Genomic DNA, 24,545 nt, shown 5'->3' with positions numbered 1-24,545 from the left:
AACAACAAAATAAAGATAATTAAAGTATTTTGAAAAATATACATGATATTTTTTATTAAATTCCGAACTCTTCCTTGTTCAATTCATGCGAGTTTCAAAACAGTAGGTTACTGAGGCAAGCGTGAGATGTGTTTATTTTACTTAATTTTTTTCTTTTATAACGCACCCTGGGTTTAATACACTTACCTAGATAGTCGCAAATTCATTTTTTTTTGCTTGTTAACATTTCCAGTCTTCTTCACTCCAACAAAGTACTTCTACATTTTGAAGTGTTCATGATTTTGATTTTATAACTTCTCTTGTTTAATATTAGAATTATTCACCATCTGATCACTGGGAGAGATACATCACAACACATTAACAATGACACATTGTTTTAAAATACCCGTCCACCCTCAAATTACTTTTATTGCCAGTGTTGCCAACGATAAATTATAATTTCGAAATCGCTTTACGGAGCGAAGTAACTATATAAAAAAAGCCGGAGCGAAGGGTTTTCGAAATTACAACTGTCACGTTTTACAACTTATTTACAGGGGCTAATATCAACATTTACATTTTATTATAAACCATAAAAAATAATGAACACATTTTCATTTGCTTCAGACACTATATTTTTTCGATAGCTTACAATAATTATTTGTTCGTAGTTCATAATAATAGAAATACAAGGATCGAGTTAAAAAATCTAAATGGTAACTACAACTTTACCGTTAAGGAAGTTTTGTACGCTTACACCCGAATGACTAGTAAAAACTATTTGTAATTAACATTTAAATATTATTGAGTGATTTTTAATGAGCAAGTGAATCACTCAATAATTTTCTAGTAAAAAAATTGTGCTATGAAAACTAAATAGGTAATTATTACGTTCTACAGTCAGGAAATATTAATGAAATATTAAAATGTTCACAAATAAATTAGTCATAAGAAACTTCAGGATTAAATAAGCATCAACTTTACGGATTTTTATGGTTATTTAACATACTTCTACAAAAAACCTTAAAAGTATTAGAATTATGACTTGATTTATCACATACGATTTTTCAAAAGCAACGAGAAACATTTATAAAATTTGTGTTACTTTACAAAAGCGCAAGCAAAAAGCTAAATAGTTCTAGAAAAATTACCTAGAATAAGTTAACAATATTTAAAGAAATCTCACTATTTGACAACCCTAAAAATTAGGCGCCCCTTACACGGTTACATTTCATTTGATGTCATGTTGCTAAGTTATGTATGTACATTAAAATATGTTTCTTAGTTAACAAGGGACAATATTAGAAGTACTAATAAAACTAAACGTGTATCGGGCGCCTTTTAATTGTTAAAAATTTACTATTATTGTGCTTGCTATAGATTATTACAGTATGTCCGTAAGAAGAATTTCGACTAATATACTACTATATTAAGGCTGGCGATGGGACATAATTCGAAAAATTACTATGACAGTTCTGCTGTTTCCTCAAAACGATTTTATGATATAAAATTATATTTCATAAAGGTCAAGTGTGAAATATCAAGCAGCGTTACGTTAAATTCGATTTCTATTCGATTGTGGTTTTGTTAATCGAACAATCAACCATCGCTAGTCTAGGGGACTGTGATAGATCCTCGTGCGCTTGATATATTGTGATAGTTACCCGTAGAGTTTGTAATGATTTAAAGTTATTTTTAAATAAACTATTTGGGGGAAACCAATTATTGTTTCTAACACACAATATTAAGACCCATTTGGCAAATTAAAACTAACAAGATTTGACTTAACAGCGGGTCGATCAACAACCTATAATAATACTTTGAAAGACGCAATATTTATTATTAGTTACAATAAAATAGAACAGGCTAGTTAAAAAAAAAACTAAGTCCATCAATTACATTATCAAAAAATATTAGACACGTATATTTTTATTTGGCAATCAAACAAGTAATTACGAAGTTATAATGCGTTGAAGTTCCGCGTGACGTCACAAAGTGCTACACTTTTAAGCATGCAACGACGCTCTTTCAATTTTCGTTTTTAAAAAAAGTTAAAAATATGTGTCGAGTATTTTTTGATAAGTTAACCGACGGACTTATTCAAACTCTTGCTTTTTTACCCAGGAAACAACCCTATTACGTGCGCTTTAGAATTTCTTTGTATATTCGTATTGGAGTATTTATCCACCAAATCATAAATTATTTTAAATTAGGCACAAAACAGATATATGAAAAGCCTAAATTCTTGAAACAATCGTATATTTATTTAAGTAGATAATAAATATTAACTAAGACTAATGAATGTTAATTCTTTCAAATTTGAAAATTGTTGGCAAGTTTATACCTAAGATGATGTAAAAGCTTAGTATAAATTAATAAGCAAGGTTTACCTTCACGACCAAGCCTGGCGTCCATTAGAACGCCGAATCGAATTGCATTTAAGTACTTCGTTTTTGTGTATTGTAATGCACTTGCATCCATCTGGATGGATCGGTAACAATAATATGAGCGTAACATGCAATTCGTTTCGGCGAGCTAATAGACAACAGGCATTTAGGTATTTTGAGCATTACAAGAAATAATTGAAAGAAGTAACATTCAATATTTAAAAATAGCACCTACAGATCTCAAAACAGGCCAAATATTTGTCTAAATAAATAAATTATGGCATAGCGCGGGCAATCCTTAGGTTTGAGTTGCATTTATTATGTTGGTAAAGTTTTAGTAGAGTTCTTCAAAAAGACCGTATTTGTATTGCGTTACGTATCTTGCAATTTAATGCAAAAAAAACATAATAAGGATTGTAATTTGTGACTACCAATCTCTGGATTAAAACCTCTTTAATAGCCCGTATTTTTTTTAAGTTCACTTAATTTGTTTACGTTACCTTACCTTTAAAAAATCACAGTTTTGTACCAAGAAGTTCCAGAGACAGGGTTTTATTTTTTATTGAGATCAATCCTAAATTTCTTTAGTGCCTAGATTAAAAGAATGTATCGTTTCAAGTTGTAAGTTTGTTTTTACATTAGATTGCAAGCACTCAAACCTAAGGCGATTGATCGATCGAATTTAAACAGCACTCTTCATCTCTTGCTTTACGCAGGACTTGAACGCCTCCCACCCTTCGTTCTTGGCATAGGACTGCAAAAGAAATACATTATTCTTTAATAAATAGGTCTGTATTATGGCCCTAGGAAGGCAAGTGAAAACTATGAAATAACTCTCAGAAAAATCAAATTATAAAATATGCCGTTCCATACAATGTTAACGAGTTGTTAAAGATCGCAGGAAACAACTAGATGCGGGCAACTACTAGATTTAAAAAGAAAATGATCTGTCAACAGCACTGGACCAGTGGGTCTAGACAAAGTGCAAATTATAATCGCAAACCAATCGAAAAGTGGTCGAAAAGCCCCTTTTTTGTATGAAGTTTTGACGGATTCGATTTTCGATTCGATCAAAAAGTGCGTTTTCTCTAGGACAAAGTGCAAATTATAATCGCAAACCAGTCGAAAAGTGGTCGAAAAGCCCCTTTTTTGTATGGAGTTATGACGGATTCGATTTTCGATTCGTTCAAAAAGTGCGTTTTGTCGAAGGGGGCAGGGGTGATTTACTGTTTGTACTTCGAATGACTGTTGTGACTACTTCGAATCACAATGGCGCGAATTTTGTTATGCGCAACTTTAGGGCCCTGTAACTTTTGTATTTGTAGAGATATTTTCATGATTCTTTCACAATTATTATTAGTTTCACTTGTATTTTTATGTTTTATTAAAAGAAAAAATTGGAAACTTGTCCATTGGTGTAAGCTTCGTGACTTGCCCTTTTGAGCAAATCACGATAAATGGTGAGCACAGTTTTTTTTTTCTCACCTTTACCTCTTTGTTTTATGGCCTACATATATATGTTTTTGTTGGGTTTTTTATCTGTATTCTGTCTTAAAAAACATACGTCTATTGGCATACCTTGAACCCGCGGTGAAGGCGGTCCTTCATGATGGCGATGAACTCCTTGTAGCTGAGCAGCCCGTCGCCGTCCGCGTCGAAGATGGCGAACACCGTGCTCACCAGGTGCTCCGACTGGGAGATGCCCGTGCAGATCTTTACCGCGCGGTGGAACTCGTCTGGAGAATGAATGAGGAAAAAGTCTTGCATAAACTCTATTACTATAATAGAAAAACCTTTATTTGACACGAAAACACAAATGAAAATGAACAAATAAAAGAAGAGAAAACACAAAAAAATATTAAACACACAACATTACATTAAACAATACATAAATCTCGTGCCAAAAAGGCCTCCGCTCAGTATTAATCAAAACGCGCGTGTACGCGTGTCTCGACACTGGTGTGACGGTTCAATGACCCAAAACTAAAAAAAACATAACTAAAAAATACACAGATAAAATTATGCCACTATCAAGCAGTTGTGTACAAATATTATTTAGTCGTCGCCTGGGAAAGAAATACATATGCTATACACGTTTCAAAGATCGCCAACACCGTGCTCACCAGGTGCTCCGACTGGGAGATGCCCGTGCAGATCTTTACCGCGCGGTGGAACTCGTCTAGGAAGAAATAAGGGCATTTTGAAACGGGCATCAATGAGGGCTATCGTTTTAGCGCTCACCAGTTAGCGCCACTGTAGAGTAAGGTCCTGTCACTTGCTAGTCGCGAAGACAGTGGCACCAACTGGTGAGCGCTAAAGTGGTAGGAGGACTATCGCATTTGCACTCATCAAGATGGCGCCACTGTAGAGTAAGGTCCTGTCAATCGCCAGGGGTGCCAACTGTTAAGTATAAAAACGATAGCCCTCATTGAAAAAGCAGTGGCGTAACTACAGGGTGGCAGGAGTCCCTAATCACCCCCCCCCTCGCGCTAAGGCAATGCCCCCCCCCTGAAAAATAACCCCAGATCGATACGCCAAGGGTCCCATGCACAGAATTTGCATCTGTTGGCATAGGCCTCGGATGGCATAGTTACGCCACTGGAAAAAAGTCCACTAATGGACAAAGGACTTCCACAACAACCGGTCTTGTGCTGCTCGCAGGGCTCGCATCAATATCGCGAACACCGTGCTCACCAGGTGCTCCGACTGGGAGATGCCCGTGCAGATCTTTACCGCGCGGTGGAACTCATCTAGGGAAGAAATGACGTCATTTTAAAACAGGCTTCAATTGAAAGTACACGTCATCGTCGCCCTTTGAGTCTGATAACGTCCACTGCTGGACAAAGGCCTTCTCCAAGGACTTCCACAACGACCGCCAATCCTGACCGAGACCCTGCACTAATCGTATCAAGATCGCGAACACCGTGCTCACCAGGTGCTCCGACTGGGAGATGCCCGTGCAGATCTTTACCGCGCGGTGGAACTCGTCAGGGGAACGAAATAGAATGGGCTATAGATCGTTTTTTCCCCCACCATTCTTCCGCTAATGTTTGAGTGTTATCGGTACACGCTAAATTATCCATGAGTGCACACGGACACTACAATAATGCCGCTCGGATTGCTCGGATCAAACTCCCCGCACCCCGCGCTTCCCTCGACCAAAAATTGGTGGGGCGCGTCTTCGTGGATGAAACGATCTATATCATGGAAGCACCTAAACGCTTCCTAGGAATTGAATACATTTCTTAGGAATTTAGCACATTTCCTACGAATTTACGATACAAAACCATGCAGTTACTAGTATTCCAAATTTAAGGTACGCCCCACTAGCAACCCTCTCAGCACAACTCTCAGTATGAATAGGTTCTATTTCGGCCCGCAGGCAACCTTACCTTAAGAAAAAGTGGACTTACTTACGTGGTAGAAAGAGATGGCACGTCAGCAAAAGGAGGTGTAGGGATGGTGAGCTCCCGTAGATTCAAGAACTGGCAGGTCTTGAAGTATGTTCAAGACCAAGTAACCAAAATGACAGAAACTCCTGCTGTTTGTATCTATACCACTCAGTATAGGATTACTTTAGGATATGGGATGATTGGCGATCATCTCCACTGCTGCAGTTGAAGAAATGGCTACCTTTAGATATGGGAGGGTCCGCGAGCGTATTACATCCTCATGGTGATGTGAATTTCCTGTAAGTTCAGGAACTGTAAGAATGACATACATGAACTGCTAGAAATCCTTGACCATGGTGTCTGTTCTACGCTATTATACCTTTGGATATAGGATGGTCCGCGAGCGTATACACCCCCTTGGCGATGGTAAAATCCTCGAGGTTGTTCAGGAACTGGCAGAAGGTCTTGAACTCCTCGAAGGTGATGCCGCGCTGCAGAAACGCGACCTTTTCTTGTTTACCAGATTTAAATGGAAGATTTGTGCTACACTCCCTAAGCTAGTTACTGTACTCGAGGATTACCTTTGGAAATAGGATGGTCTGCGAGCGTATACATCCTCATAGCAATAGTAAAGTCTTCCAAGTTGTTGAGGAACTGGCAGAAGGTCTTGAACTCCTCGAAGGTGATGCCGCGTTCATCCTTGACGCGGTCCAGCAGCCGGTCCAGGTACATATCGTACTCGTCCGTGTCCAGGTTGTCTTGGACATACAGTAAGCTTAAGTGGCTACTAAACCTCGCTGTAGGGATAGACTGGTAAGCTCCCGTGAATTTTGGAACTGGAAGTAGTCTTGAACAGCTCTCTAGGTCTCAGCAACGAAAAATTGACAGAAGACCCTGCTGTTTTTAGTCTGATGTGATACACTATTATAGCATTTCCTTAGGATAGAATGGTCACCTATCATTATCTTTGACTACACTGCAGGAATGCAACCGTCTCCAATTTACCAGAGTCAGATGGAGGGCATAGCGATGATGAGCTCCTGTAGGTTGAGGAACTGGCAAAAGATCTTGAAGTAAAAGGTGCTAGAAAACGTTACCTTTGGATATAGGATGGTCCGCGAGCGTATACATTCTCATAGCAATCGTAAAGTCTTCCAAGTTGTTGAGGAACTGGCAGAAGGTCTTGAACTCCTCAAAGGTTATGCCGCGCTGCAGAAACGCGACCCTTTCTTGTTTACCAGATTCAAATGGAGGATTTGTGTGTGCTACACTCCCTAAGCTACTTTGTGCTAGTCAAGGATTACCTTTGGATATAGGATGGTCCGCGAGCGTAGGGATGGTGAACTCCTGTAGATTCAAGAACTGGCAGAAGATGAAGAAGCATGTTCAAGACCAAGTGAGCGACCAAAAAGTGACAGAAACCCCTACTGCTTGTATGTGATATGCTGCGCTACTGTAGGATTACCTCAGAATATGGGATGGTCTGCGATCGTATACATGCACATGAAGATGAACTGCTGTAGATTCAGGTCCGAAAAAGCTGTTAGAGAAAACCTTGCTGTTTGTATCTGACTGATTACCTTTGGATATAGGATGGTCCGCGAGCGTATACATCCCCATAGCGATGGTAAAGTCCTCGAGGTTGTTGAGGAACTAGCAGAAGGTTTTGAACTCCTCGAAGGTTATTCCACGCTGCAGAAACGCGACCTTTTCTTGTTTACCAGATTCAAATGGAGGATTTGTGCTTCACTCCCTAAGCGAGTTACTGTAATCTACGCTTACCTTTGGATATAGGATGGTCCGCGAGCGTATACATCCTCATAGCGATGGTAAAGTCTTCCAGGTTATTGAGGAACTGGCAGAAGGTCTTGAACTCCTCGAAGGTGATGCCGCGCTGCAGAAACGCGACCCTTTCTTGTTTACCAGATTCAAATGGAGGATTTGTGCTACACTCCCTAAGCTAGTTACTATACTCGAGCATTACCTTTGGATATAGGATGGTCCGCGAGCGTATACATCCTCATAGCCATAGCGATGGTAAAATCCTCGAGGTTGTTGAGGAACTGGCAGAAGGTCTTGAACTCCTCGAAGGTGATGCCGCGCTGCAGAAACGCGACCTTTTCTTGTTTACCAGATTCAAATGGAGGATTTGTGCTTCACTCCCTAAGCTAGTTACTATACTCGAGCATTACCTTTGGATATAGGATGGTCCGCGAGCGTATACATCCTCATAGCGATGGTAAAGTCTTCGAGGTTGTTGAGGAACTGGCAGAAGGTCTTGAACTCCTCGAAGGTGATGCCGCGTTCATCCTTGACGCGGTCCAGCAGCCGGTCCAGGTACATGTCGTACTCGTCCGTGTCCAAGTACGTGTAGCGCAGGAGGATCTTGGCGAAGTCCACTTCGCAGATCGTTTCGTGCCCTGGGAAGCACATTTGAGAGGCGTAAGAAACATACTAAGCTTCGGATCGTGCCCTGGAGTACATTTGAGGTTAAGAAACATGTTCTTAGCTTCGAATTCCTATTGTCATGCGATTCATTTTTAGAGAAAATTGATTTCTGGGCCAGGGAACATAAGCTTGAAGTACCTACATTATAATATCTCGATCTTTTCTCAAAGATGTAAAAAAACATAGGTATCTAGGTGTTTAGCAAATATAGCTTCGAACTCTTCTTATTTTCTTCAAATTCTTTTTTGGCGAAGATGACTTGGATCCCTAAGAAGTACATGAAAAGAGCATAAAGAAACATTATGTAAGTACTTAGCTCGGAACTTCTACTATTTTCATTCAATTGATTTCGTTGAGGATATAGTTGAACTTTTGATGGAGCCTTTATTTTTGTTGGTATCTTTAACCACCACAAACAACTGATATGACTCAATCAGATAGATATTCTACAGGCCATCTATAACGTGCTTTGTTTTTTCAGAAAGGAAGGAAGGTGCTAACCTTTAGAAAATTCGTGGAACTCTAACTCCAACACTTCTGTTTGCAGGTTCTCCATAAATTGCTTGAAGCCTTCGAATTTTAGGTCATTCGTTCCCTTCTTGCCGAAGAAATGGACCTGATGGAACAATATTTCGCCATATTATTATAAATTCCATTTCGTCTAGTGCTGAACATAAGATTCCTCCAATGATTTTCAGATACGAAAGTTGGAAAAGGCCCGCATCCAGATACTTCCTGAAATCTTTAAGAGGACACATGACAGTTGTGGGAGGTACTTACTACTCTGCGTTTGCCGGTATATAGCGTCAACTCCAGAACCTGGCTGCCTATCGGCCGCCAGTAAGTTTCATTAATTGTCTTGTCACCAGGCCTTGGTTTAGACAGCAATAATCGCGCGGTTGTTGTGCAGTTCTCGTAAATGTACGAGCATCAAACCGTAACCGCACGGTTACCGCCTCAGTGCCTCGCCAATGAGAACCACCACAGATCACAGAAACTAAAGGGAGATGTGACAAGGGGGCGGGGCCGGTGTCGCGCAATATGCCCAAAAACAGAACACATTGCTCGTGCGTGATAGCAATAATGACAGCAGCGACGTCATAATGTAAACAGCTTACATTGCTTGCGTAATACTAAAGATTATTCGAACGTTGCCGCGTTGAGTACTGATACAGCAGTGGATAATAAGCACATATTTTGATTACTTTGTGTGATGCGACACTGAGTTTCGAACTCAGCGCATTAGTTGGCAACTCTCTATATCTCTATGAGAACCACCAAGAAACCACGCGGTTTTCACGCGTGTCTTCTTCTTTTCTTTTGGCAACGACTTGGTATCGAGAACCATGATTTCGCTAATGTCACGTAAACAGCTTTGACAGAGAGTAACAGGGTTTACAAAAACAAAAATATATACATTTCTAATTAAAAGCAAAATTAGTGTCTGAGCCATTTATTTATCCCAACTAATCCCATCCCATCCCAACTAATATTATAAATGCGAAAGTAACTCTGTCTGTCTGTCTGTCTGTCTGTTACGCTTTCCCGCTTAAACCTCGCAACCGATTTTGATGAAATTTGGCATAGAGATAGTTTGAGTCCCGGGAAAGAACATAGGATAGTTTTATCCCGGTTTTTGAAACAGGGACGCGCGCGATAAAGTTTTTCTGTGACAGACAAAATTCCACGCGGGCGAAGCCGCGGGCGGAAAGCTAGTCCCAACTAATATTATAAATGCGAAAGTAACTCTGTCTGTCTGTCTGTCTGTCACGCTTTCCCGCTTAAACCTCGCAACCGATTTTGATGAAATTTGGCATAGAGATAGTTTGAGTCCCGGGAAAGAACATAGGATAGTTTTTATCCCGGTTTTTGAAACAGGGACGCGCGCGATAAAGTTTTTCTGTGACAGACAAAATTCCACGCGGGCGAAGCCGCGGGCGGAAAACTAGTCTACTATATAAAAATAAGTCGGGTTTTCCTCCCTGACGCTATAACTCCAGAACGCACGAACCGATTTCCACGGTTTTGCATTCGTTGGAAAGGTCTCGGGCTCCGTGAGGTTTATAGCAAAGAAAATTCGGGAAAAGGGGGTAAAACAGGATCCACGCGTACGAAGTCGCGGGCGGCCGCTAGTTATTTATAAAACCCCATACCTGCAAGAACGTATCAACGTTGTGTCGCCTCTGCAGGCCCTGCTCGTCGTTGACGTAGTTGTCCTGGGGCTTCCCCTCGTCGCCCCCCTCGGCGTCGTCGTTGATCCCCCGCTTGCCCTTCCAAGCGAAGCTGAATATCTTTTCCATCTGGAACCAGGTGACGCTGTTTAGTTGTGTCTCAGGCGGGATATCTTTTATTGTGCCCAATTTCATTATCATTAGTTATAACAGAGTAAATACAAATGAGTAGGTCATCTTCATAGAAACGCACCGAGCGCGGTTTGTATGTGAGCGCGCCAATACACGTATGCGGCGCGCACGCACACACTGACAAAATTCGGCGCAACCAGTGTTGGCGCGCTCACTTACAAACCGCGCCCGTGCGTTTCTATGAAGATGACCTACTCATTTGTATTTACTCTGCCTATAATCAGGTTTCTTTTTCGTTGTCTAGTTCCCGTAGTACATGGTTTGCTTAGTTTGGGACTAGAGGCGCAGTAAAATGTCCATAGGATATTTTAGTTTCCACTATAGGAACACGGAACTCTCTAATTTGCCGGAGCCAAAATGAAGGATTTGGACTACAATCCCAACGCTCAACGGTTGAAGAGTTCAATAATTAATTGACTCAAACGTGGCAACAACATCGAATTCAATTTAAGGTCACGGATGTCATTTTTAATTACTTATAAATTTTTGGCTTTTTGTTGGCTAAACATACTTCAGTAATTTATAATCTAAATATTTTTTCAAAACTTTATGGGCACAATAGAAGTTGATCCCAATGATTTTAAAAATGAAATATTAATAACAAATAAAGTAAGTGGTGTAATTTGTGTTGTAAACAAACGCACAGTTTAGTGACATGTGTGTAAATATTTTTTAATTTATACAAACATGCTGAAAGCTAAGAATAAGATAAAGGAGCAGTTTTGGTAATTAATTTAGCATAAAGCATAAGTATTTATTGTTAATAGAAGATAATACAAAAGATTACAAAAACACGAAAAGTTAAAACACTTGGTAAAAATATTAATGTATTTAGCTCGTAAGTAAGTATACATATAATTAAAACTATCTACTTATACAATAAAAGATCTCGTTTTTTTATTATTTACACAATTCAAGGAAACATTATAAGAAAAAGTTATATCACCTAAATCTAACATCTAGAATTCTAGACACACATTATTATGTAAGTTAAATATACATAAACAAAAATATTGATTACCTATACACAATATGTTGTCACAGAGAAATCGTACAGAAAGCATAAAACAGCAAACATATTACTCTCTCTTTCTAAACAAAGGACGGACATGAGACACGAAAACTTCTTACACTGACATGGGCTTGGGTTACCAGATCCAGAAATAAGTTTTCCTGACAATGGTTTTTTTTTCAATGCAAAATTAAAATGATAAAGCCTTAAATGATTTTGTTTAAATAAGTTGCCAGCGTTGGCAGATTTTTTTGGCAAGTCGGGATTTCAACTTTTTAAGTGAAAAAGCAGATTTTTTCGTCCAAAGCGGGACATTTTACTCTATCTATAGGTAGTAGAGTCTTCTTCGGTTTCTCGACAGGAGTTATCCACGAAAAGCGGGACAGAGCCTGTTTCACCAGACTAAAAAAAATCGGGACGTCTGACAACGCTGCAGCGCGCTGGGGCTTGCTCTTGATAACGCCCACTCTGTGCTGATACGATCTATGATTGAGAGTAAGGGGTGAGCAAGCAAGCACACCTTCCTTCTGTTTTATTCTATAGTCTGGTCCGTGAGCACGTAGAATTTTGTCCAATGACCCCTAGCTACCCATCCTTATCGCTCGCGCTTATGTAGCTATCGCGCTCGCACACTCACTGCGGGTGCCAGTCACACAGTCGCGACAGCAATATAATTACGCGCGAGCGATGGTTGAAGGATAATGGTGGAAGGATGGGTAGCTAGGGGTCATTGGACAAAATTCTACGTGCTCACGGACCGGGCTTTATATGTATAGAAAGTTTCTTTGAATGACAACGAACAAGATAATTTTTAATAAGTACTTATTTTTCCTGTTAAAATTTACAAATTCCTGAAATGTCAACTGTAAAAGGCTGTTCAGACATGCCAGGAAAATTCCCGTAATCTGGTAACCCACGCGTGGACTTACAATGGACGCCTGGTCGGCGGTCACCTTCGGCCCCATCTTGTTCTTCAAGGCACTTGAATTCACTATCGAAAGCAGCTACAAAATACCGGGCGGTGAGCACGTTATACACAAATATAATAAGATTATAAGTAGTATGCAACACTTTGAACGTCAGTTTAAACAGATTTGTAGTTTTTATAAATTTATAAAATGGGCAATTTTCATGGGCGTGAAAGTAAAACTTAAAATAGCACATTTTTTTAACTTGTTTTAAAAAACATGACAATTTTGTAGAAGGATCATAATTTTCGTCAATAATAAAGCTTCCACATTCCTGATGAATTTTGAAATGCAAGTACAAGTTTCGCTTGTAATAAAGTTCAACTTTTGAGAAAATTGTGTTTCCATGCTGGTAACACTAACATTACAGATTTTAAACATCTAAAAAAACACATCCTGGACAATGTCTGCAGCCAAGTTTTCTTGTTTTTCTATTGTGTAAATTGCAACTAATTTGCCCCATCTAAGAATGAACCCAAAACCTCGGTGTTGAGAATCACTCTCTTATAACTAAACCAAGGGATTCCCGGGAGTTTGCTAGGTATGAGTGAATTGCATATTTCATACTGCTAAATGAATCTTCAGAACTGTTTTTCACTTTCACGCCATATAAAAATAAACCCATTACTGTATTTTTTATAGTAGAAACACAAACTTATAAAGCAAAACGAATGAGCGTGGTTGTGCCGCGTTTAATGAGTAATGAAAATTTGTTAGCATCTGTGTTTACTTCAACTGCCCTATATTAAAGACATAAAAAACATCAATATACTGAAATTGTACAATAATACAAAGTAAGGTGTCTAAATTAGAAATGTTTTGATAGATATTAATCATAATAACTACGTTATCGTGCATAGCTGGCCTTTGAATTGACGCGGCTTCGAATTCTGCTAGTAGGGGCAAATTAACAATGTAAACCACTATAGTACAACCTCTGATTCACTAGAACTTAAAATTATTTATAGTGTTGCCATTACGCAACAATTTATTTTAATTTCAAAAGTGTTGTTTTACTTTGAACACAAACTTTACGACAAGGACTAACAAAATCACCTAAATGAACAACAGAAAGTACAACACAGAGTACAGACTGACAGAAACATTTAGAGCGGCACAACCTCCTGCATCGAATAATATCGAGGGTAGTTATCGAATCGATCTACTTAGGCATCCTATCCATAAAGAGACAAGTCCTGATTCTCTTGTTAGAGATTCCAAAAGGAAAGGGATATATGTTTAATTTAATTGCAGACGATCTAACTAAAGCTTGATTCTTTTACTATGAGATATGTTGCTTTGTCTTCGGAAAGTCTTTAAGTTATCAATTTACAGGCTGTTAGGTAAATGGGTATAAGAGCCGACACTAGCCCATGTTAACATGGTTATATAAATGGTATGGTGAAGTCAGAAAATTGATATCTTTATTTTAATTATTTTAATTTTCATACAAAACGGATTTTATAAAATTCATTGTGTATGAAAATTAAAAAAAAAAATGATGATATCAAATTTCTGACTTCACCATACCATATGACCATGTTAACATGGGCTAGTGTCGGCTCATATACCCATTTACCTAACACTCTGTAGAATTAATAAAGAGAGATCAAGAAATTATTTGAAAACGTATTTTACCATTTGAAAATAACATTGTATGAATCCCATGTCGACTTAAAAATATAGTTATTTAAACTGGACAGCGCCGGGATAAAAATCAGTAGTAAAACCAGATAAAATGATGAAAAGATTTATAATGAGGAAAAGACCCATTCTAATTTTTTCTCTTAAAAAAACTTATCTCAACTCCTAAATATTTGCTCTTAGCAATAAAATAGATCGACTCGAATTCTCTCGTATTATTCGATCAGGCGTTCCCTCACAAGCACTCATGAACTCACTGCCTCCTGGCTCTTCGCGTCCAAATCCTTGCGTTCCTTGAAAGTCCCACCCAGCAACCGCTGAATCTAGATTTACACGGCAGAAAACATGCTCAAAAAAAGGAAAAATAAAGAAAAATAGATAAAAAGGGAAAATATAAATAAATAGCATCTTGGCTCCTTGTCCCATGAAGTTGTTTCGGTGAATGTTAAAGTGCGTGGTTTGTGTATGGAATAACTATGTGGATGCACTAAAGGTGTCTATTGCTAGTTTATTCTAAAAATTAAGGTTCTTGAGAAAATCTAAACTAATTCTAAAAGGTACTGCCACCATATTACTAACATCACACTATTGGATACTAATAATTCTAAGGAAAATGACGAGCGATCAAACTTATAGAATTGATATTTAAAAGTGAAATAAATACATAATTATTTATTTGGCTTTGTCCAATAAATTGGACTAATAAGAAGAAAAATATTTGTAGATCCAGCCAGTAAACTTTAGGAAGTAAGGATTAAAATCTATCAAAATAATATCAAGACTGTACTTTACTTTGAAGGACTGCTACAGGGGTTTGTGCTAGGTCACACATTATTAACACTACATAACAATGACTATAATATCTAATGTAGCAACAAACTTATGGATTCAAAAGAAAGTATACCAATTGGATATTTATTTACGAATTCGCTCATCACTTTCCAGCTACCACCAAGGATAAGTATGAAGGTATCAAAAAATATACTTACGACTAGAAATTCGTTCTTATCTACTCTTTGGTTACCATCGGTGTCGAACATGTTAAAAGCTATTTGGAAGCCCGAAGCTGGTTCTGAAAAATTATAGAAATGACAATAAATATTTAAAAAAAACTAAAGATATACAATGAAATGAAATTCTTTATTCGATTTTGGGTGTAATTTGATAAATTGAAAAATACTTACTTGTTAAAATCGATAGAAGGAACAAGTATTCCGTATATGATATTATTCCTGAAACAAATAAATATGTTTGTTAGTTTATTCACATTAGCGTCTATAAAGCACAGAGAGATATTATAAAGGAGACAGAGAGAATAAATTGAATAAAATTAAATAGTTTATTACAGAGTATAGTTAGTTTATGATTTGGAAGAAATGTGAGTAGTACTGGTAGTACCTATAGCAGACATGGTATTTTAATTCGCAATAGAAGATTGTATCGCAGTGTAAAGCACTGTCTCTGCCAAAGAATTGTAACTCGATGCATTCTGAGACCTTTTAAACTTAACACCCTTATTCATGATAATGCAAACAGCTTAGTAAACCTATTTAACTAACTATTACACTGTTTTATTTCGTTTCTACTTGGCGCTGTCATCATTTGGTAGAAAGTGACAAAACAGTGCAATAGTAAAAATAGGTTTAATAAGTTTTATAAGGCTATGTGTTTGCCTTATTATGAATAAGGATATAAAACTTTAAATCCAATGAACTACGCCGGTGTTAAGGCAGATTGTACCGGTTATTTGACAAAATTCTCACCCTTATCCCTGAGGTTCCGGAACATTTGCGAGGAGCCTTTCTTCAGGGCTGGTGTGTGGTCTCGCAGGTACTCGATCTCTTTGAGCGTCAACACGCGTCTCTTCAGACGAGCTGCAACAGACAAAACATATTAATTTGAAATGGATATTCTTTTTTACCTATGAGTTAAAAGTTTAATTACCAAGGCTAGGTGTTTTATGGTTTTCAACCGACTTCAAAAAAGGAGGAGGTTCTCAATTCGACCCGTATGTTTTTTTTTTTCTATGTTTGTTACGCGATAACTTCGCCAATTATGAACCGATTTGAACAAATCTTTTTTCGGCGTATAGGTAATACCTCAAGGGTGGTCCCATTTAAATTTAATAATAGAAAAAATAACCCCCAAGGGTGGAAAATTGGGGATGAACTTTTTTATACGCAATATCTCTGCCGATTATAAATCAATTTGAACGATTATTTTTTGTTGAATAGGTATTATCAAAAGGGTGGTTTCATGCGAATTTGAAGAAAATATTTCACCCCCAAGGGTGGAAAATTGGGGATGAACTTTTTTATACGCAATATTTTTAATTTTTAGTTTTTTTTTGTGTTCACGTATTTGAAGACGGTTTTATTTTTTTAAAAAGTTAATTATTGCCTTTGATCCTGCTCCATCAATAAGCCTGTGCGTCACAGATTCCAGAGTGTCCTACGGCGGGTCCAATTGCCCAATGCTTGACACCACCAGGGATGACGCAACTTTCACTGGATTGAGTTTTATTGAAAGCCAAACTGTAGATCCCGGCTATAGAGAAGTTTCAGTATGGGAATGGGAGGAGGGAAAATATGCCTAATACAAAAGCTTAAGAAAATCTACACTCGTATTCCATGGCTTAGAAGACATTATTTAAGGGCAGGAAAGCTTAAGAAGACTCACGCCTGGGCTCCTGCTCCACCACCGACTCCAGGAAGTCCTGCGGGGTCATGTAGAGCTGGCCGCCAAACTCCACGCTCGCGAACTTGATGAACCGACGCTCCCGGGACGTTAGCTTCACCGATTTCGCCAGTTCATCCGGCTGCAACAATAAAATAATATTATTGAGAGATTACAAATTAATAATATGATGAACCCTTGGGAAAGACTGCGTAGTTTGTAACCTGAAAATAATCTCTTAATGCATTGAAGAGTTAGATGAAATTTTCATTATCATAATTTCCTATTAATACAAGAAAATATCTTATCTTAAAGGACTGAAATTCATGTAGGTGAAGGCGCGGGCAAACGCTAAGCTTACAGCAACTTTAAGCACTAATTTATGAAAGTTACGCTCTGCGGTTGAGTAAAAGTCTTTCATTCGAGAAATAATAATATAATCCATCCAGTTCACAACAAAAGTTCACACGGTCGTTTGCCAATTTTTGCGTAAACAATCTATTTACGTACCTAGATCTCTATGCCTACGCGCAAAGCATCTCCAAAACGAGCCTCGTTGACGGACAAATTCTGTAAATCCACGCGCCAGGAACCCAATTTTCCAAATCAGCAACGTTTAACCCATTTAGGAGTCAAAACCATTACACGCTGTATTTAAAGATGTCAACGGGGATATAAATACCATTAATCCTAATCATAGAGTTTATTTATGGCACGATCAGCCGCCAAACAGACCGCTTATAAATGACAGTCTATAAATAAACAAGTCCGAATTGGTAACAACACGAAAGAAATGTGTGATGATGATACGTAAGATACAGAGGGTATGATCGTTTGAAAGAGTATATTCGTGTACTTTATGGGTCGTATATTGATTATGTTACTTCTATGCATTTTTTTTTATTATTTTAACTTAACAATTAGGTATTCCAGTTTGGTTGAAAGTGTTGAAAGGCTCGAGAAAAAAAAGCAGAAGATGAAGGCTGAGTGGTAGCAAGACCGCGTAATGGTAAACACAGAGTATGACAGTCTTCTAGCAAGATGGATCGACTACACTCATATTTTACAAGACCTTGCCCCAATTTCTATTTTTTTACATTAATTGCGCACCAATGGCACCTTCTAGATTTTTATTAGGTAAATTTAGTAAATTTAGATACTAATTACTGGTGTTATTACAAAAAACTTAAACAGTCGTTGTGTTTAAAATTACATCGCTTTAAACAACCGTTCAACGCCCGTTTAATTTTTTGTAAGCTCTATGATCTTACATTTAGTACCTACTGGCTGAAAAATTCCTTTTATGGAAACATCAACGAAGATTACCTTCTACACATACCTAATCTATGTCTTACGCAACACCGGGTGGAAATAGCCGAGCCACACAGGAGAGACTTCCCCGCCCCTTGTTGTGTTAACCCAAGAGCCACGGAACTGTTCCGCGTATCGCGTTACGTTCCAAATGTTCCGCTGATGGACAGACAACAACGGGATATTACGGGACTATCCCACCTCTCGTTCCCATCGCTGCAACTCCTGTGTAGCCAGGATCTACAGCTTGGTTGCCAATAAAAACCCAATTAGTGAAGGTCACGTTTCTTCCGGAGAATGACTGTCATTGGACCCGCAACTTAGCTTTTTTCCATTGGGCACTCTTTCCGAGGGCCCCGTGATCATGGGGACAAAGCCTCCACATGGTCTCAAAATTGATCCTCAAATGCCCAGGGCCTCCACCAGCAACATTACTGAACAAAATACTGGTTGAATTGTTGACGGTCAAGCTGAAAATCCTGGCTACACAGGAGTTGCATGGGAACCTCAGATCATAGAAGGGAATGGAACCTATGCTGAGTACTAGACAAAGGCTTAATTCTGGTGATATTGTCAGGGCAAGAGGGAGAGATACATGTTCCTTCTACAAAATTTAGACACAAGACTGCTCATGATTTCCATGTATTTGAGAACAATCACTTAATACTGGGACGTGTAAAAGTGCTTTTTTTAAGCCTATTTACAGAAATAAATGAGTTTTAATGAGTTTTTTTAACAATGTAGATGAAGTCTAAGGTGGTAAATACTGCTCTTAATTTTCGAAAGTAGCCTTCGTCTGAACCAGAGGTCAATTAATTACAATAACTAATTGTGTTAACCTTATCTACGTGATACCAGCATTACCAGCACAATTAGCTAGGTTCACCACATCGCACCGGTACAAAGGGACCGGGTCCTCTTGAACCTTGAATGGTCCCCAAAATGTCACCTAATGTTTTTATTAGATTTATTGTCGTATGCGCAGGAGTTAATTTATCGGCATATTTCCTACAAAATGGCTATTAAGCCGAAGGGGTGGCGCGCGCACAACCCTGATTTATAGCGTTGATAAAAGACTTATTCCTTTTTGAGTTTTGACTATTGTCGGTATTGTGTTGGAATATATTTGTTTTGGATTGTGGTTTTATTTATCGACCATTGTGTTGTTAAAGTGTAATTTGTTGGCGTGACATTTATAATGACAGTAAATAAAATATGTAAATCATAGTAGTATTTCTTGGTTTTTTACAAGACCTTCTTCAAAACTATGTCGTGCCAATTTTAATCAAAATTGGTTCAGCGGTTTAGGTGAGAACACGTTTCATACGCAAACAAATAGTTTCTTTTACTATTAACAATAAAAGTAGTTTAAAACAGCCAGTACTAAAAAGTTCTAAGTGAATGAGGAAAATATTTTTACTGTACCTTTACAACATGTTATGTTTGTATTGCGAATAGGAATATCGGTTACAATTGATCACTAAACTCAATACTAAGTTCGCTATTCTTACAACTCGAGTACATACTTTTCTTTCGATTCCATTCCCCGCTGCGTAAGCGCATATCACATTAACAAATTTGAAGAATCCACTTTCCCATACACCGGGGAATGTAAGTAAACCATCGTTATGTGTCATTAAATCACACATAGCGAGAGATCTATGGCAATAATTCTACTAAAACTAGTAGCTATTACCATTAGATACTATTATAAAGGAGTTAGAGACAGTGGGTTTCACGGCCGCTTAGAAGCTTTACTAGATCGTAATACGAAATTGCTTACATCAAAACTACTTCCATATTTTAGTGTAAATGCAAATGCGTATCGGATATCTTATGCTACGAAAATACTCATATAGTACTCAGTGTGTTTAGGGTCCAACTAAAACTCTTCTTAAATAGTGGTATTTGAAAAATTTCTTCATCAAAAACAAAGGGGAGGGGGGTTGCAAAACTCACCCCTTATGCATAATGAGAAACATTTTTACATTTGCTTTTTTTACGAATTTACTTATTGAAACTCGTGATTTTATAATTTTATGTCGTACACAAAAGTGCAGTGTATTGTATTTGTTAAACCCTATTTGTAAATTGTAATAAAATTAGCGTGAATAGCGGTAATAATTTCAGCTTTTTGTAAGGATTGGCTGAAGTGAGACTACTGCAAGTACTTCCACTAGTAGTGGTGTATTGATGTACAAGGAGTAAATAAAACCTCGGTATTAAAATACCGTAAAGTACGATTAGGAGTGTCTACATTGTATCGGGAGCCTTTGTACTGTCGGTATTTACTTTGGTACAACTTTAAGGTCCTTTACTTTAACTTTAGAGGTTCAGTTGCGGAATTCAACCCTTCTATGTTTATCTTAGTGATATAGTTTGAGTTTGTTATTTAAATAGGATAATACGAGTTGTATGAATTTCCAGTAGTTGATTGTAGATATAACAGAGATTTGCATTTTAGAATCGTTCAAATCTATAGCGCAGTGTAGTACTTACCAACTTTATTGCAATAAAAGTCACAGAATCTGATGTAGATGTAGCAAAGTAGCATACATTATGCAGAAAGAAGCACCAATATCTACGGTCAATTTAAGAAAATACGAAATGTAGTCAATGGTCTGTCAATTGTCTTCAACTAAAAGGTGTGACGCAGAATGTTCACTTCGCAAAATGCGCATTTTTCCATACTATTTTTATAGAAAGAAAACAGACCCTCCAGTCCTTAAAGTTTAAACATACTTAGAGTACACAGCCTGTCTTGCCAAATTGCCATCATATCTATGAAACCAGGTACCTCAGTAATAAGTTATTAACCAATTTGCTCAACAAATCCGCATTTTAATCAGGGTTCGAGGATATATATCAAGGGATATATATCAAGATATATATCGGATATATATCCGATATATATCAAGCCGGTTTTGATGATATATATTTTAAAATTAGAGCTTTTAAAATTTGTTACTGTATTTGTACTTTTTGACATAAGATTTTTATTTTTTTAGGTGATTTGGCCGTATTTCAAAGATATTTTATGTTTTTGCTTTATTTANTGCCAGTAAATTTAGATTTGATGCAACCCTACATTAATGCACGTCAAAACAAAATATTTACTTTAGGGCTGCGCCTAGTAGTTTTTTTTTTAATCGAAATTAAATGATGCGATTTGGGTATTTTGGTGAAATTACTAAAAAAATTAATTTAAAAGTAGCCGCCTGGCATGGAACGTGTTATGGGGGCTGAAAATATAGGAAATGACCCATTCTATCCGCCAAATCATTTTGGCACACGATGCGCCAAACACCCTGTATATCATAAATATCCGATATTTTGATATTTATAATAAATATCGGATATTTTCGAACCCTGATTTTAATACAAATCATACAACATCGAGTGTGAGTTATAAAAGTGTTAAATTGCTTCTCAACCGGTATTTACCGGTACCGGTGGCGTCTACTAAAATATGGATAAACGCATAATGATGATTTCTAATAGCAATAAAGGGCGAATTCAGTGATCTATCAAACGTGTTAGTAAAATGGAGACATGAGCAGCGTACGCGCATGAGGAAATTGTTGGGAGTCGGGACTCCATGGGAAAATTAATTATGAGACTGTCCTGAAAATAATATTTTATTAATTTTTATTTTGTATTGGAACAAAAATAATCATGGTTAAATAGACTTTTCTGTCATTAAATTAGCAGTATCTAAATATGAGACAATTTATTTATACGATATGTTTTAAGAATCCTACTAAAAACATTTTAAAATGTAAAATGTCTCATGTAGAGCAAAGCTTCTAAATTACTCAAAATGTATACTTAAAATTAATATTCTAATGGACTTGTATTTCTGTGAAATATATAAATTTGAATTTGAAAATTACGTATGTGGCATGGCCGTTTCGCTGTCGTCATGGGCGTAAAGTGAAAATTGTGTTCACTGCTCATTACTTCTCTGTTAAACAATAATTCTTGTAATATGGTAACCCCAGTAGAAACTAGTTGCCACATCTCACTCTGAAAGTAATATGGTAAACAGGGCAACCTGTATAAGTTCAATGATATATTTAGTCTTAGTCATAATTCGATATCATTATTTGATGTGAACGTTTCCGTGATGGTATCTCGTATGTCCTTATTTAGGTGTGTGTGGATAGCAGGGTGTATTTATAGTTTGTAACAAATTAAACATATTATGGTCAAGTTATGTGTTAATGAGAATTCACATAAGTATGTATGTACTTGGCTGTCGTGTGAAAAGTTACGAGAGTGGCTACACAACACACAACTTTAAAGGTATATGTTTAGTTTAGGTAGAACGAATTTGCACTTTGATGTTTCCAAAATTTGTTGATAGAACTACATTTTTAGTATCTAATGCTTTTATAAAATAAAAGGAATCGATTATGCTAGACCAGTGGTTTTCAACCTTTTTCATGACACGACCCCCCTAGCATGAAAAAATATTTCGCGACCCCCCGACCACTCACTTTTTTTTCATGCATTTTATAATGTTCCAAAGATGTTGTAGGGACCGAATACTTCAATCCATACAACATTTACGCATTTTCATAATTAGATTTCTGATAATATATCTTTGTTACTGTGCTGTTTTTTTTACTGAGGTAGTTTTTACGACCTCTCGCGACCCCCCTACAAAGGCTTCGCGACCCCCCAGGGGGTCGCGACCCACAGGTTGAAAAACACTGTGCTAGACAAATAAGCACATTTGTTATCTACAATCACACAGCAAAGTAAACATAACCGGACATAAATTACTATCTACGGGCACCTGTTTCTTCTCAAAACAATGTAAAAATGTCAAAAGCTGTACGAGAACTTTCTTTCCAAAAGATTATCCACTCTCTTATGCAAACATGTTGATTTAGAGCAAACCGTACTAAGTTACTTCTGCCTTTTCTTACGCTTAATATTCGAGCAGGATAGACGCAAAATGGTATAGCTCCATCTCTCTCCTTGTATCGAAAGATTCAGGATCTGGAGCATCATGGTACAGGGTGCTCCATTTGTTTATCAGCGCGGTATAGTTAGTGAACCTAGGCCGGAAGTAGCTGTCAAGCTATTAAACTTAAGATAATGCTGCGCGCTCTTTAGAAATGTGCCGGCTCCACACTATTGGCCAACAGTCCAATTATTGGTCCAACTTTCCACGTGTGGAGTATGCGTTCACGTAATATCGATGGGCAGCAGGGCATCATAGTACGTAGAACTGACGGCCGATGGAGCAGAAGGGTTCTGCGGGGCTACTCCCAAAAACGTAATCCGATGTTCGAATGTTTCCATCCCTCTCACACATAGCGAAATACTAGCATGAGCGACAGTGACAGATATATCCGATACTACGTAAACGGCGTTTCGGAGTAGCCCTGCTGGAGTGGCTAGTCATAAGGTAAGGTCAACGGTAGCAGGAAGGCGCTGGATGCAGGCCGTTACCAACCAATCTGGAAACCATTGGGAGAGGCCTATGTTCAGAAGCGGACGTCCTGTGGCTGAAATTATGATGGTGTTAGGTCGTGTTAGCACGCGATCAGTTTGATGGTAGTAATCGTCCCCACATCGAACTTGGCCAACTGACATGAAACGCTACACAGTGAATAAGGTTTTTTTTTAAAATGAGTGCTATTGAAATGCACCTGCAATTGGAGCTAGTGGAGTACTCCAATTGCAGTGCGGTGATTTAGTTTGTGATTTTTATTGTTGTAATGTGTTGGCTGCTTATGTTTGGTTGAATTCTTTTAAATGATCGACTATATTGGTAATGTAGGCTTTAAAACGGAATAAGTGAAAGTGAAACTAAAAAGTGAATAAGGTTGAAACGTGTGATTTTTGATTTGATTTTATTGATAGTGTGAGCCGGCTGAAACCAAACTATGTACTACTACGGAATTTACTAGTCGTCTGGTCACGTGTTTAGTGTTTACTGTAAGTTTCGCGGTGGGATAGAGTAGGTACTCTAATAATAGCTTGTTTTTCTAAACTTTTGGTAAAATAAATGCGGATATGTATTTAGAGAACACCAGAAGTCAATATTTATGTAGAGCCAATAAATCTCGTTCACTACAGATAGTACGATCTTTAGGCACTTCCGTTTATTTACTCGTGTGCTAAGTCAATGAGTTGGTCTCCTTCTACCAGAGCATGTAGACAAAGCAAGATTCGATTCTTATGTTGTTGCATTAGATGCAATTTTTCAACAAAAATGCGTCACTGTAAGTAACACACTAAAGAGTATAATTTTTGTCACTATACTTTCGGTACAAAACTGTCAGGTCGTAATAGTAGAAGGTGTCATACCTCGTGTGACATAAGGTCTGACACCGTGTGAGTCGTGTGGC

General features: G+C 37.8%; 1 protein-coding gene across 1 annotated transcript in view; it reads right to left on the bottom strand.

Moving 5' to 3' along the window:
* Positions 1-2,978: 2,978 nt before the first annotated feature.
* Positions 2,979-24,545, bottom strand: part of MICU3 (Mitochondrial calcium uptake 3) — a 98,204-nt gene continuing 76,637 nt past the window's right edge. Inside the window, exons 2-12 of the mRNA XM_028310496.1 lie at positions 16,873-17,011; positions 15,957-16,067; positions 15,378-15,425; positions 15,183-15,265; positions 14,451-14,516; positions 12,511-12,585; positions 10,360-10,506; positions 8,708-8,822; positions 7,951-8,178; positions 3,945-4,102; positions 2,979-3,120 (exon numbers count right to left, since the gene is read on the bottom strand). Of these exons, the coding sequence (XP_028166297.1) occupies positions 3,049-3,120; positions 3,945-4,102; positions 7,951-8,178; positions 8,708-8,822; positions 10,360-10,506; positions 12,511-12,585; positions 14,451-14,516; positions 15,183-15,265; positions 15,378-15,425; positions 15,957-16,067; positions 16,873-17,011 (1,242 nt within the window). The 3' untranslated portion in view covers positions 2,979-3,048. The remainder of the gene's footprint in view (positions 3,121-3,944; positions 4,103-7,950; positions 8,179-8,707; positions 8,823-10,359; positions 10,507-12,510; positions 12,586-14,450; positions 14,517-15,182; positions 15,266-15,377; positions 15,426-15,956; positions 16,068-16,872; positions 17,012-24,545) is intronic.

Source organism: Ostrinia furnacalis, unplaced genomic scaffold, assembly GCF_004193835.3.
Source record: "Ostrinia furnacalis isolate ACB-3 unplaced genomic scaffold, ASM419383v2 OfSCF3022, whole genome shotgun sequence".
NCBI classification, from domain to species: Eukaryota; Metazoa; Arthropoda; class Insecta; order Lepidoptera; family Crambidae; genus Ostrinia; species Ostrinia furnacalis.
The sequence above is the reverse complement of the archived record's forward strand: the minus strand, read 5'-3'. Positions and strand labels throughout refer to the sequence as shown.